Source organism: Columba livia, chromosome 2, assembly GCF_036013475.1.
Source record: "Columba livia isolate bColLiv1 breed racing homer chromosome 2, bColLiv1.pat.W.v2, whole genome shotgun sequence".
Lineage (NCBI taxonomy): Eukaryota > Metazoa > Chordata > Aves > Columbiformes > Columbidae > Columba > Columba livia.
In genome coordinates, this window is record NC_088603.1 from 69,233,340 (window position 1) to 69,246,401 (window position 13,062).

At 44.6% G+C, this 13,062-nt stretch overlaps 1 protein-coding gene across 12 annotated transcripts in view; it reads right to left on the reverse strand.

The window, feature by feature from the left end:
- Nucleotides 1-6,266: 6,266 nt before the first annotated feature.
- Nucleotides 6,267-13,062, reverse strand: part of PHACTR1 (phosphatase and actin regulator 1) — a 333,399-nt gene continuing 326,603 nt past the window's right edge. For all 12 annotated transcript variants that reach the window (XM_065052406.1, XM_065052404.1, XM_065052402.1 and 9 more), the window contains one exon: nt 6,267-10,947. In XM_065052406.1, the coding sequence (XP_064908478.1) occupies nt 10,932-10,947 (16 nt within the window). In that variant the 3' untranslated portion in view covers nt 6,267-10,931. The remainder of the gene's footprint in view (nt 10,948-13,062) is intronic.

Sequence of the window (13,062 nt, forward strand, 5' to 3'; positions counted from 1 at the left end):
TAAATGTACTCTATTAATACTGTACATTTTCAGGTAATTGTTCTGGAAGAGGCCTCACAAGTTTGAGGTAGAGGACATCACAGTGACCAGGGGCGATTTGCTTTTCTGAAGTGTCTTTAAATGATTTTTATCTGTCAGCCAGCCCTCTGTGGCTCTACCCCCTTCTTTGTACTTCATGGAAGATCCTCCAGAAAGGTGCATCTGTCCTATCCTAAAATGTAACTTTGGACAGGTTTGGAGAAAATCAGTGGGATGAGTCAATATAATTCAGAATTACAGGCCAGTAATAAATAATGCCTCTGTTGAATGTTTGGCTGAGACACTATACAGAGAAGTTTTGCATCTTTACTACATTTATTTGCTGTGTCTCAAAGTTGTTGTAATTTAATTCTTGGTTAGATTTCAAGATAAATTGAATACAGAAATATAATTTGTGATGTAAGTAAAAGTAGAGTGATTAGCCATAGATAGAGATTTGCTGGAGAACTAGTCTTTTTCTTGTAAAAGTGTAAAATTCTATTCCTACATCTTGCATAGCCCAGGGAATCACATATGAAAATGTGTTGTGTAGAACTTGCTTGACTTAAATTGATGCTTAGTATGCCAAATGCCAAGTACACTCATTGCTTTTGAAAGAATGTGTTTAGCTTGCACTGCAGCATAGTACAGACTTGAAAGGCTTTAGAAACTTAACTTTTAAACTAGGTGAGCTTTACTTCCCAAGACATTAGCTGAGGAAGCATGCAGCTCGATTCTGGGTAGATATTTGTGCTGGATTCTGAGATGCTGCTGTTGGTGTTTCTGAAATGTCTGAGCTTACCCAGTTCAGAAGAAAACTTGTGTCTGCTTTGAAAGCCATTTCTGTGTCTGTGTTGTAGTGTAATCCATTTAGTTCACTTCAGATGGGAGATTGTTTCCCTAGTGCAGGTGTGAGAGCTGGGGGATGTGGGTAGGAAAGAGCACATACGTTCTGTGAGTAACAGAACTGTGTTCTGTAACACGCGGTGCACAAGTTTTTCCAATAATGGCCACTGGTGCAGTTAGAGAGATTACCTATGTAAACATTTTTCTCTCAGGTTGTACACTTTATTCACAAAACTCCTGAAGTTAGGTATGCATTATTCAGGCCTTCACACTGTGGTCATTAAAAAAACGAGCGCTGATGGTACTGAAGGTGTTGAGCAGTTTCAGCCCTGAAAGGGAATCAATAACTCATATTCTGTGAAGAGAGATGCACTGAATCAGGATTAGAAGTGCCAGTTAGTGTTATTACTTCCAGACTTGCCAGTGGGTGTTCCTGCAATTACTGTTTGACTGTTTAGTTTTTAAATTAAAAGCCTTTCTCCATCAATAGGCAGGCCCTGGAGCTGCACGGATGAGAGGCAGAGATCTGCTGCCACAGAATCACGGAACGGTCGAGGTCAGCAGGGACCTCTGGAGGTCCTCTGGTCCAGCCAACACCCCTGCTCAAGCCGGCCCCCCTAGAGCCACTTGTCCAGGACCACGTCCAGGTGGCTGTTGAACGTCTACAAGGTGGGTACTCCACCACCTCTCTGGGCAACCTCTGCTAGCGTTCGGTCACCTTCAGTGAAAAATCTTAGTGTTTCCACATAAGCAACAGCAACTGTACTTGAACATTTCAGTATATATGGGATGGATCCTCAAATAGTGCTCCACTTTAATGTCAGCTGAAGTTTGTGAGGGGCTTTTTCAGTTTCACATACAAAGAAGGTGTGGGAGTGTTTCCTTAATGGAATGCATTATTTGTTCTGGGCTCTGCTGAAGGAGTGGAGTTCTCTAGAGAATGGATAGTGGTTTAACACCATGCTTCCTTCACCGATCTGGTAAGAGACATTTATACATATCTTGATGGAGCCATTTCTAAGCTTTCCGTATGGATTTATGAGGGATACAGTTCATGAAGAAAACTTACAGAATTCCCAAAAGACTGAAAGTATAAAGCTGGCTAACTTGCGCTGAGTTAACACTTGGTGATGTCTGCTCAGATGAACATAAAGCTTCAGCTTAGGACCGACTTCCCAAGAGAGCAGAACTGCAAAATGTGAGCTTCTACTGTCCCCAGCATGTGATGGTCAGGGTGAGGTTGAGGCACGATGCTTTTCAAGTCCCAACCTAGAGCAGAATCCACCATTTGGGAAGCCTTGTTTTGTGTCTCCAGCAATTGTGACCATCCTGCAGTTCAGCACAGGTGGGGAACAGTTGCTCTTTGGTCTCTCTAACTAAACGCAATGTTTGTCGTGTCCAGCTGGGCACTTTTAGTGGGCAGTCCAACTTTGGTCATCTACCTACTATGGACTGCTAGTTCCTTGCACAGATTGAAGTTGCACGTAGTTGAGCCTCCTGCTGAAATCCCTGGCTAAGTAATGTGGGGAAAGAGTTAATTTTGCTATTTGTTTTCTGTTAGCTCCATGTCATTGCAGCCCGAGTGTGGTAACAAGTCATCTGATGGTTGTCTTTCCTGAGAAGCTTGAAAATGAGATATTTTGTCTTTATTTACATTATTTGTCCTTGACTGGCCGAGAATATAATTGCTTGCTGCATGGTTGTTTATTCATATAGAAATAGCAGCTAAATTTGAGTTTGGTGTGGTATGTGTGGTGTGTTTTTTTGTTTCGTTGTTGTTTTGTGGGTTTTTGTGTGTGTGTGTTGCTTTTTCTCCCCTTCTTTCCTTGTTTTTTTCTGTATTTTTTTTTTTCCCCTGGAGACAATAGAGACAACAGTGAAACATTCACTTTGGAGAATGAAAGCTCCCCCTCATGCCTCCCCCTGCTGAATAGCTTCGTGGGCTTTGCAAAAAAGAAAAATAAGCTTAATTTGGTCCAGGTCTCCCCTCGAGCAGTACTTTCTCTCTCTCCAGAGGGGTTTAGAGCAATGCTGCATGTCTGTGCATGCACTGGTTCTTTTCCAGCTGACGTCCAAATGTGATGGAAACTCCAGATAAGAAAAGTAATGGCAGATGTCAGAGGATGATGCTTGAAAAATGAGTGATTTGAACTCTAGTTAAGGGGCCTTAGAGTATGTAAAGAAAAGCAGGAGAGTATGGAGACAGAAGTGGCTGAAATACAGTAAATCAGAGGCTGATAAAGTAGCAGTGATACAGAACAGGTTTCTGTGGATACGAGATCAACTTCCATCACCCTACGGGGCAACTTCAGTTGAAGATGATGCCTCTCTGAGGACCAGAGCTCCTCACCATATGGCACAAATGTACTGAAAGGCCAAGCTTTCGTTCATTCTGCCACCTGGAGAAGAATTTTGCAAGCAATTTTGTACAATTTGTAGGTAATGCTTGCTGGTGTGGCTGTAGGGAGGTGTTGCACTACCTGCATCTTGCCCTAACAGCTGTGGTGATATCTGTACACGCACCAGCAGCTGTCAGCTCACACTGCTCAGGAGTAGGGTGGCCGCTTTATGCCACACAGACGAGCTTCCAGTGCCTTTGTGGGATTTGCTCAGTGGGGTCAGCATGTGTCTCTCTTCCACCCTCTCCCCACTCCCCTCAAAAAAATAAAAAAAAATGCCTTTTGGCTATTATTTTGGACTGGAGATCAGTTCTGAGGCATGTGCACATGTGTATGGATCTGGGTTTTACAGAATCACAGAATGTTAGGGATTGGAAGGGACCTCAAAAGATCATCCAGTCCAATCCCCCTGCCAGAGCAGGAACACCTAGATGAGGTTGCACAGGAATGTGTCCAGGCAGGTTTTGAATGTCTCCGGAGAAGGAGACTCCACAACCTCCCTGGGCAGCCTGTTCCAGTGCTCTGTCACCCTCACTGAGAAGAAGTTTCTTCTCAAATTTAAGTGGAACCTCCTGTGTTCCAGTTTGAAACCATTACCCCTTGTCCTATCATTGGTTGTCACCGAGAAGAGCCTGGCTCCATCCTCATTGCACTCACCCTTTATATATCTGTAAACATTAATGAGGTTACCCCTCAGTCTCCTCTTCTCCAGGCTAAAGAGACCCAGCTCCCTCAGCCTTTCCTCACACGGGAGATGCTCCACTCCCTTCATCATCTTTGTTGCCCTGCGCTGGACCCTCTCCAGCAGTTCCCTGTCCTTCCTGAACTGAGGGGCCCAGAACTGGACACAATATTCCAGATGTGGTCTCACCAGGCCAGAGTACATTTACATTCTAAGCTGGTTGTTAAACAGATACGTTAACCCTGAGAGATATGAGATAGAGTATCTGTGTATGTAAAACTTTGACACTTACCAAATAGATGTTAGAATAGAAATTGCTGTAGCTTATATCCCCTTAAGAGGGAATGTTGCAAGAGAGCAACTGCAGAGTGCACCTGGCTGTCACTTGTTCCTGTGGGCCTGATCGCCTAAGTTGTTCTGAGGTGGTTTGAAGCCACTGGTAAAGGTGGCACAAACACTCTTGCTGAGCTGCTCACCAGAGGCTGCCTATTTAATAGAGAATTGATTTCTTTTTTTTTAGCCCTCCTCTTTGTTTCCTGCATAAAGGTGACGTTAGATTGCAGTTAGATTGCTAGTAATTACATGGACTTCACTGAAGACATGAGTCTCGTTCCTTAGACCAGTTTTATGAAATGCCTCAGTTAAAACATAAAACCCCCACTATATAATACTGCTGCAGAAGCTGCAGCTAGTTGTGGGGGAAGGGGATCTGTAATAAAAAAAACTAGGATTTCTTTTTTCATGTATTTATCCAGATCTCACTGGATAGTTACAAACTTGTTGGCTGCTGGGATGGAAACACATACAAATGCACACAAAAAAAGATTGTAAGGAAGTCAGTGAATACTTACCCAAATGGAAACAAACAAAAAATTCCCAGTCCCAGAGTTCTGTATCTCTGTTGTATCTCTGCATCAGCAATGGAAAGGAGCAGAATCTGGTCGGTTAAGTCTACGGACCTTTCATTTCTGTGTAATTGGAAGTCTACGTGTCCATCAGGGGAAGGGAGCTGCTTCCATCTGCCAGTTACAGTGAGGATGCGAGGTGCCACTTGTTTATTTGGGTCAGAATTTTTGCACCATGATGAAAACTGAACAGCCTAAGCAGAGCTGCTACCTTGTGTCCTTTCTGCAGAAGGCTAGTGAGAGTGTTTGAAGGTACCTGCATCTTCTTGTGAAGAAGGTTTTTCCTCCCTTTTTTCCATACACAGATGCTGCAGTATGTCACAACCTGCAATGCTGTGCAGCCACTGAAGCTACTTAGGGAAGATTACAAAAAAAAGATGAAAAGGTGGCATGAAAGTAGCTGGAGGTGCAGGTGTGGCTCCTCTGCTGAGCAGCAGGAGCATTTATTGGTAAAAAGATGATGAAGGGAGTGGTGGAGCATCTCCCTTATGAGGAAAGGCTGAGGGAGCTGGGTCTCTTTAGCTTGGAGGAGACTGAGGGGTGACCTCATTCATGTTTACAGATATATAAAGGGTGAGTGTCACGAGGATGGAGCCAGGCTCTTCTCGGTGACAACCAGCGGTAGGACAAGGGGTAATGGGTTCAAACTGGAACACGAGGTTCCACTTAAATTTGAGAAGAAACTTCTTCTCAGTGAGGGTGACAGAGCACTGGAACAGGCTGCCCAGGGAGGTTGTGGAGTCTCCTTCTCCGGAAACATTCAAAACCCACCTGGACGCCTTCCTGTGTAACCTCATCTAGGTGTTCCTGCTCTGGCAGGGGGATTGGACTGGATGATCTTTTGAGGTCCCTTCCAATCCCTAACATTCTGTGATTCTGTGATACTACAGAGCAGCATTTTCTGTAACCACAGGATGTTGCATATTGGACAAAGACTTGTGGACAGGGAAGGGAGAGTTGAGTTGGCAAACACTGCACATGGACTCTGGCAGCAGGCACTTGACAAGACTTTGCCCTGTACTGACAACACTGTGGGGAGAAATGCTTTTTGGGGAGGCGGGGGTGTTTAGTGCAGACTGTTTTGTTCTTTATTATTCACCTGGTGGTGTGTCCAGCTTTAGCAGCTGAGTTACCAGTCGTGTTCCTTCGCCCACCTTTGCTGAACCAGCTTGCAGGGGCGGCATGGGCGGCTCAACCAATGCAACGTCCCATTGATCTGCTCCGGTAAGGCTCACGCTTGAGCTCTGCTCCCCGCTGAGGGGCGGGCGCACCACGGGCACGCACTGTGTCACTGCAGCTGCCAGGCTGCAGTGCTGGGCCTGGCTGGCAGCAGGAGGGCTGGTGCCCTCGACTGCCTCCGTTTGTCACGTTACCAGTCACTGGGACACAAGGTGATAAAATACACAGGCACAGGAATGCTTGCTATTTTTTTTTTTAAATGATTTTTTTTTTTAAGAAACTGCATACATCAGAGACAAACAATAATTTAAATAGCATGCAGTTTCAGTATGTACAAAAGCTAGGACATAGAGATCCAGTTTAATTTTTTTTTTCTAGATATTTACATAATTTTCATACAGCCATAATCTGTTAAATTACAATACTGGAAGAGCACATGATTGACAGCCACCACACTCACTCCTATACAAAGACAAACTATATACATACACTTGGATATCAACTGGAAAATGCAACTGGTGCAGGAGTAACTGGGACACACGGGAAAGCAGGTAATGTGCCCGTCACCTCCTCTTTGTTTACAGAAGTTGTTCCAAGCTCGAGCAGACTGAACACCTGGGAAAAATTATCTGTCCCCCTTCTTCTTTCCTGATTTTCTTATTAGCCTAGTCATCTCCCATGGCTAGTTATACAAAGTGGTTTTTATTTGCAGGCACATTAGGGAGCCCCTGTTCACATGTAACTGTGGGTTTCCATCTTGCCCACCTATTTTTGTGAGCGCAGTCTTTCGCTAGCCGTGTTGGACGTGCTCCCCCCATAGGTTTATAGTGTTTCCACGGTACAGACGGCACTGTAGAAATATCGAAGGGTGAGTTTGGTGACTAGTTGCAGTGATGACAAAGTCCTGTGGTTACATAGAAGCATTAGGCTGAAATATATGTGTTATGGGCTCACTAAATATATTCAGTTAACATAAAAGAGTCGAAAGTCTATTATATTCTTCCCCCTGCCCCTCCTTCTCTTCTAATAAGGGCGCTCTAGGCGTTGTCTAGACACAAAATCTGGCCTGCCCTGTCAGTCACAAATACATTGCCAGGTCCCTGTAGCCTGTTGCTGGCGAGGGCATGGGTGAGAGCGCGATGTCTCCTCCTCATCAAAAACTTTTGTCTAGACATTTTGGAATTGCTTTTTCCAATTCCTGACACCTCCCCAACCGCCACGTTTTCCACCTCATCTTTCCAGAGGCTGTAGAACAGATGTCACATTACTTGCACATTTGAAGGTATGAATATCCCATCAGGATTCAGCAGATTATAACCAAAATGTTTTTATTCCTTGACTCTAGAATATTATCTCCATTATCAGCCCTGGAGATGGATGATTGGAACAGTCATTTTTTCATTCTGTGTTGATTTTTCCAATCTCTAAACCTGATGTAATTTCTTTATTACTACTATTAATCTCCTCCTAATATGAATGAGGATGGCTGGTGTTAACTGCAGTGCTAACCTAGTCTTAGCAGAAATGTTACTATCTTTGCATCTTGCATGTAATCCCCACCCCAACAGAATCACAACCACTTTACCGTGGTAGAGATGGCTTTCACACATGAGAAGACAAGTGTTCAAGAATACATATTTTTAAAAAAAGAAAGACTAGCTGTTTCCCAGTCTGCTGCAACTTCCCATGGATGCCAGAGGTGGGTGTGCAAACTGAGTACTGAAAGACTGTTGAAGAACACCTTGCCAAAGGGTAACTTTGCAAAATACCCAGACCCACTGAAGCTAAAACCAGATGAAGTGCCCGTTCTGTGATGCTTACTACAGTGCCAAACACTTTATATGGCTTCTTTCTCCTCTCCCCCTTTTTCAGTAGTAAGCTCTGCTTGCGATTCGGGAGAAATATGGCAGTTCTTCCACTGTGTCCTGTTGTCTGCTCAGCCAGGAGTTAACATTGAAAAAAAGCCAAACTGCACGTAGCTGCCCTGGGGACAGGATGAATCCTGAGGCAGGCAGAATGTGACAATTTGCTAAGTGGGCAGGAGGGACCTGCCTGGGGCCCATCTGGCAGGGTGCTGGGGAACATCTGGGCGTCACCCAGGATTTGGCTGATACATGGCAAAAACAGTGCCCAAGGGTTGATTTAGGCCCCCAGACAGGCAGGGGTGGGTGCTGCAAGGGGCCATGCCCCCCAGGGACAGTGGCAGCACCCACCCGTTGTCCTGGGGGCTCTAGCACCAACAACGCACTGACAACAGCAGTCTGCTACTTCCACCTCTTTCCTCTTCATTTTAATAAAATGGAAAAAAAACCCCAAATCTCATTTTTCTTCCTACCAGCTTACTGAGTCCTTTGGTTTTCATCACCGCTGCTCCTTGGATGGTCTCCTTTCCTTTCACACTGACCCTCTCTTCTAAGCTACACTGCCAGGGCAGGTATGGGATCCATACTGGGAACATGAGGGCCTGTTGCTCTGCCGAACAGCTACGTTGCAGAGGTCCTTCCTAATGCAATGTGTGTGTATTCAAAAGGTTTGGTTTTCTTTTCTTTTTCCCTTTTTAAAGTTGTGATGCAGTCTTGTTATGCATGCACATGTATGTGAATGCATTTAGAAACAAGTACCCCAGCTTTTCATGAAAATAACCCCAAAGCAGTGTATTCCTGGTGCTCTGTCTTTGCTGCATTGAACTGATAACATTGCACGTTACAGGCTTTGACTACTGATAAACTTGTATCTAAAGCAACTGCGAGCGGGAGACACAGGGATCACTGTGTGTGTTTCTTCAGAAATCATTACCCAGTCTGGGCAGTGCATCACAGCAGAGGCGTGCTGCCCCAAAAAGCCATGCACCAGAAACCAGCTGGTAGCATCTTCAATTCTTACTCAACAGCTAATTATCCATAGCATGCCAAGGATGGCCACAGATGAGTATGAAATGCTTTCACTTGTCTCTGATTGAGAGCAAACCTGTGAGGTGCTGAGTCCCATCACTAAGCTAAATGGATTGTGATAGCCTGACTACCAGTGTCATTTATGGGGGCTGGATGCTAGAGCAACTCCATGGGCTACGTGCATGTCCATTTGCTTTACTCCTGTGACCAGAAGAATGAAACAGAGGCCTGAGAAGAGGCAGGAGTGTTGGCATTACGCAGCATTGGCCATTAAATGCTCATGTGAGGCTTCTTGGCCTTCAATCAGTAAAGGGCAATGTTGACACTGGTGAGTAGAGAGAGGGCACAGGAGAGTGGATAGATGCATGGAAGACAGCAAGAAAGGAAAAAAAAAATATATATAAAATAATAGAAATAATAGCACTGTAGTAAAAAACTTTGGCCTCTCTGTTCAAACTGTCAAAGCAAAATAGCCATTGTCCTGAAGTAATAATCTGGAGCTTCTTACAGTAATGTTGCTACAGTGCTTTGGGCCAGTGGCCCAAAACATGGCATAATCGTTTCTTGTTAGGGCTGGAAAAGAATCCCAAACAATGTTTGCCCCAGCTTGCTGGCATTATACTAGTTAAGGACTTGATTCTGAGAGGTGCTGGCCAAAGGTCAGAAAAGCACTTACATGTGTCCACCTTCAATTAAGCTTGTCAGACATGTTCATGAATGCAGTGAGGCTGTTTGTGTGCTCACATAGTGTTAAGCACACGCGTAGGTTGGCAGGTAAATCAGGCCCAGAGTGACCAGCTTCTCTGAGCTCTACTAGTCTGTATGTTAAACCACTATAATAAAAATGAATTAAAACCAAATCAGAACACCTCGGAGTTGCTGTCCTTATGCCTCAGCTGTGGGTACCACTGACAAGTCCCACCATCCATCCATACCAGTGCACCAGGCTCCTTTTGTCAGGCCAGGTAACGTGATCTGTCATGTTTTTCTCAGTACACCTTTAGGATCAGTTCTTGAAACACCTGATACAGAGAGGACAGATACTCCTCACCATACCCCCAGTTCCTCCTGTCATGTGTTCCTCTGCACACATTCCCTGGATGGGAATCCCGGCCTTTCCTGCTGCGGGGCGTGCGTCAGCTCTCACACAATCACAAGGCTTGGGTGTGAAAACATACTAGAAGCTGAGTGAATGCCATGCAGTGACCATGAAGAGATGGGTTTTGCTTGCTTGTCCTCGACGTCCTTGTTGCTTACGGCTGATGGGTTCACAACTCGGTTTAGAAAATTATACTTGAAAGAGATGAAAAATAGACAGTTGCTAGAACTGACCCAGCCTTCAGTGGGGAGTCCTGTTCTTCACAGGCGATGCCTTTTTCTGTGTGGGAGCCGAATGGTGCCTATTGACTGGCCGTGAACTTCTCCAGACAAACAAATACCTTTCTAGTCATGCACGGTCACAGATGAGCTGGGCGCAGAGTTTTGCTCCTTCTCTGTCCTCATAAGGTGCTCGGAGCCTGTAGGGAGTGTTTGGTATAAGTGCTTTAGTGCCATAGGTGCTGGTCTTTTGGGGACTTCACCCAGGCCTGTGATTCCCTGAACACCATCTCTGGGCTCTCTGGAGTTGCTGACGGAGCCGTGTCAGGATGAGGGGTGCCTGAAGGTGGGATGGATGCACCGCCAGCTGAGCTTGAACGTGTATGGCAAGTCCACATGCCAGGAAAGTCTTACAGATGGATGCCAAGTCTTGGCACAATTCCCACCAGGGGTATTTTCTGTTATAGAAGCTTGAACCAGCAGGTCTGATGATGCTGCAATACCCATCACATGTAAATACAATTTTCCTTTTTTTTTTTTTTAATATTTATTTTTCTACTATTTTTTTTTCTTAAAAAAAAGGCAGTTCAGAAGATTTACATTGTACGTAACAGGGAAGTGAATAATACCAGCACTTATGGTTCCTTTTAGTTATGTTTTGAAGACGGCATAGTAGTCAGGTAGAATTGAACTGCTACGGTCTATGAAACCTAGAACCCGAGGGAGAAAAGAAAAAGAGAAACAGTAAGATAATATCCTCACATGCACACTGTACATTAAAAAAAAAATGAGCACTAATTGCTACAGTGACACAATTAGGCAGCTCAATTCATGCAGCGTTGACATAGCTGTGCTGGCATTGCAGACCCCAAACACTCACATGTCCTTGGTCCCTGTCAAGATTCACAGGTCGCAGGCATCAGCTGTTTGCACCAAAATCTACCAAGGACAGACTTTGAGTCCATCCTATTAGATCCCTGAGTGAGTTATTTCAGATCAGCTAGTCCTCTTTCAGATAACACCGTGCCTGATCGCACAAAAAATTGTCTGGTTCAGACAAACCTTATGCTCTTCCGCCAGAAAGATTTACATAGAGTTCAAGTATGATTATTCCTCAATGTCAGTGTCTGAAGAGACAACTCAAGCTAAAATGACGACCCTTTCTGCAAGTGAACCCAGTGTCAGGATGCCGGCATTTGTCAGATCTGCAAAGATATTTTTTTTTAAGCTGCGATTTTTTTTCACTCCATCATGAATTAATTAATGTGTCCCACTAGTAAAGCAACGCTCACATTCTTTGCTCAGCTCATGCCACTGCTTAATGACATGAATAGCTCATTACCTCACTAATGATTTTATAATGGTGATTTATCTAAGTTTGTTTAAGGGAATGGCTCTATTTTGTTTAAGCATGCTTCCTTCCAGTGCGTATTTCCTGAGGCCACTTGTCTAACCAGTAGGTCCTGCTGACTCAGACAAATCCTTACTCCAATTTCTGTTACATTAGCTGTTATCTCTAAGAATGCCCGGTACAGACTTAGCGAGTCAAAGCCCCTCAGTGGCTTTCAAATACAAACCGAGTCACCTCAGAGGCTGACTGCTCACCCCAACACTGAAAAAGAAGCAAAATACTGCCCAAAAACTTGCAAAAGCCAAGCAGCTGGAGAGACTTATGGAAAACTAAACCAGCTGCTATGTTTGTGGGATGCTAAAGGCCTTATGGAAATTTGTGGAGCTCTCAGTGGAGCTCAACTCCTTGTAACAACACCTCCTTTTAAAACAGCCTCATCCTTTCTGAATTTGTGACCACTCTCCTGAAGGAATGAGCCCAACATCCCTCAAAGGCTCAGTCACAGGGGTCAACAGAGCTAGGCCAACTTCACACCCTAAAGCTTCTTCCAGACCTCATGGCTCAAAGGCAGCCAGCTTGTCTCCAGCAGCACTCCCTTATGACAAACCCCAGTGCAAACATGCTAGCACATACTAGGAAGCAGAAGGGACATCGTTTCTGCAAGGGAATAGATGCATAATACATGTGGTGAATTTTAATATAATTATTAATTTATACACATAAAAAACCCTCTAGTACAAAATTAATTTTTCCTTAAGCTTGTCTGTAATTTTTTTGAAGTATTAACTGCATTTTTTATGAACACCTAGCTGATGAACGTATTGATACAAGGGCAGCTCCAGTTTTGCATCAGATCTCACTCTCATTTGTCTTCAATACCTAACACTTGTCTTTAACATTGAACAATGAGTGGTGGTTAATGTTGATTTGCGAAGGCCTGACTTCAGCTCATCTCAGCATCAAAGCCAGAGCAGACTCAGCACAGGCTGTATGAGGGGATGTGTCCACACCCCCAGCATGTTGTGGCTGTAGCCTGTCAGAGAGGAGGGTTAGTAGTTTGGGGTCATGGATAATTCATTCTGTCTCTATCTTTTTGACTAATAAGGAGCACAATTCTGATGAGGAGCAGCTGAGGGAACTGGGGCTGTTTAGCCTGAAGAAAAGGAGGCTGAGGGGAGACCTGATCGCTGTCTACAGCTACCTGAAAGGAGGTTGTAGCATGGAGGGTGTTGGTCTCTTCTCCCAAGTAGCAAGTGATAGGACAAGAGGAAATGTCCTCAGGTTGCACCAGGGGAGGTTCAGATTGGATATTAGTAAAAAATTCTTCACAAAAGGGTTGTCAGGCATTGGAACAGGCTGCCCAGGGAAGGGATGGAGTCACCATCCCTGGAGGTGTTTAAAACACATTTAGACAAGGTTCTTAGGGACATGGTTTAGTGCCAGAGCTTGGTTAACAGTTGGACTTAACGATCTT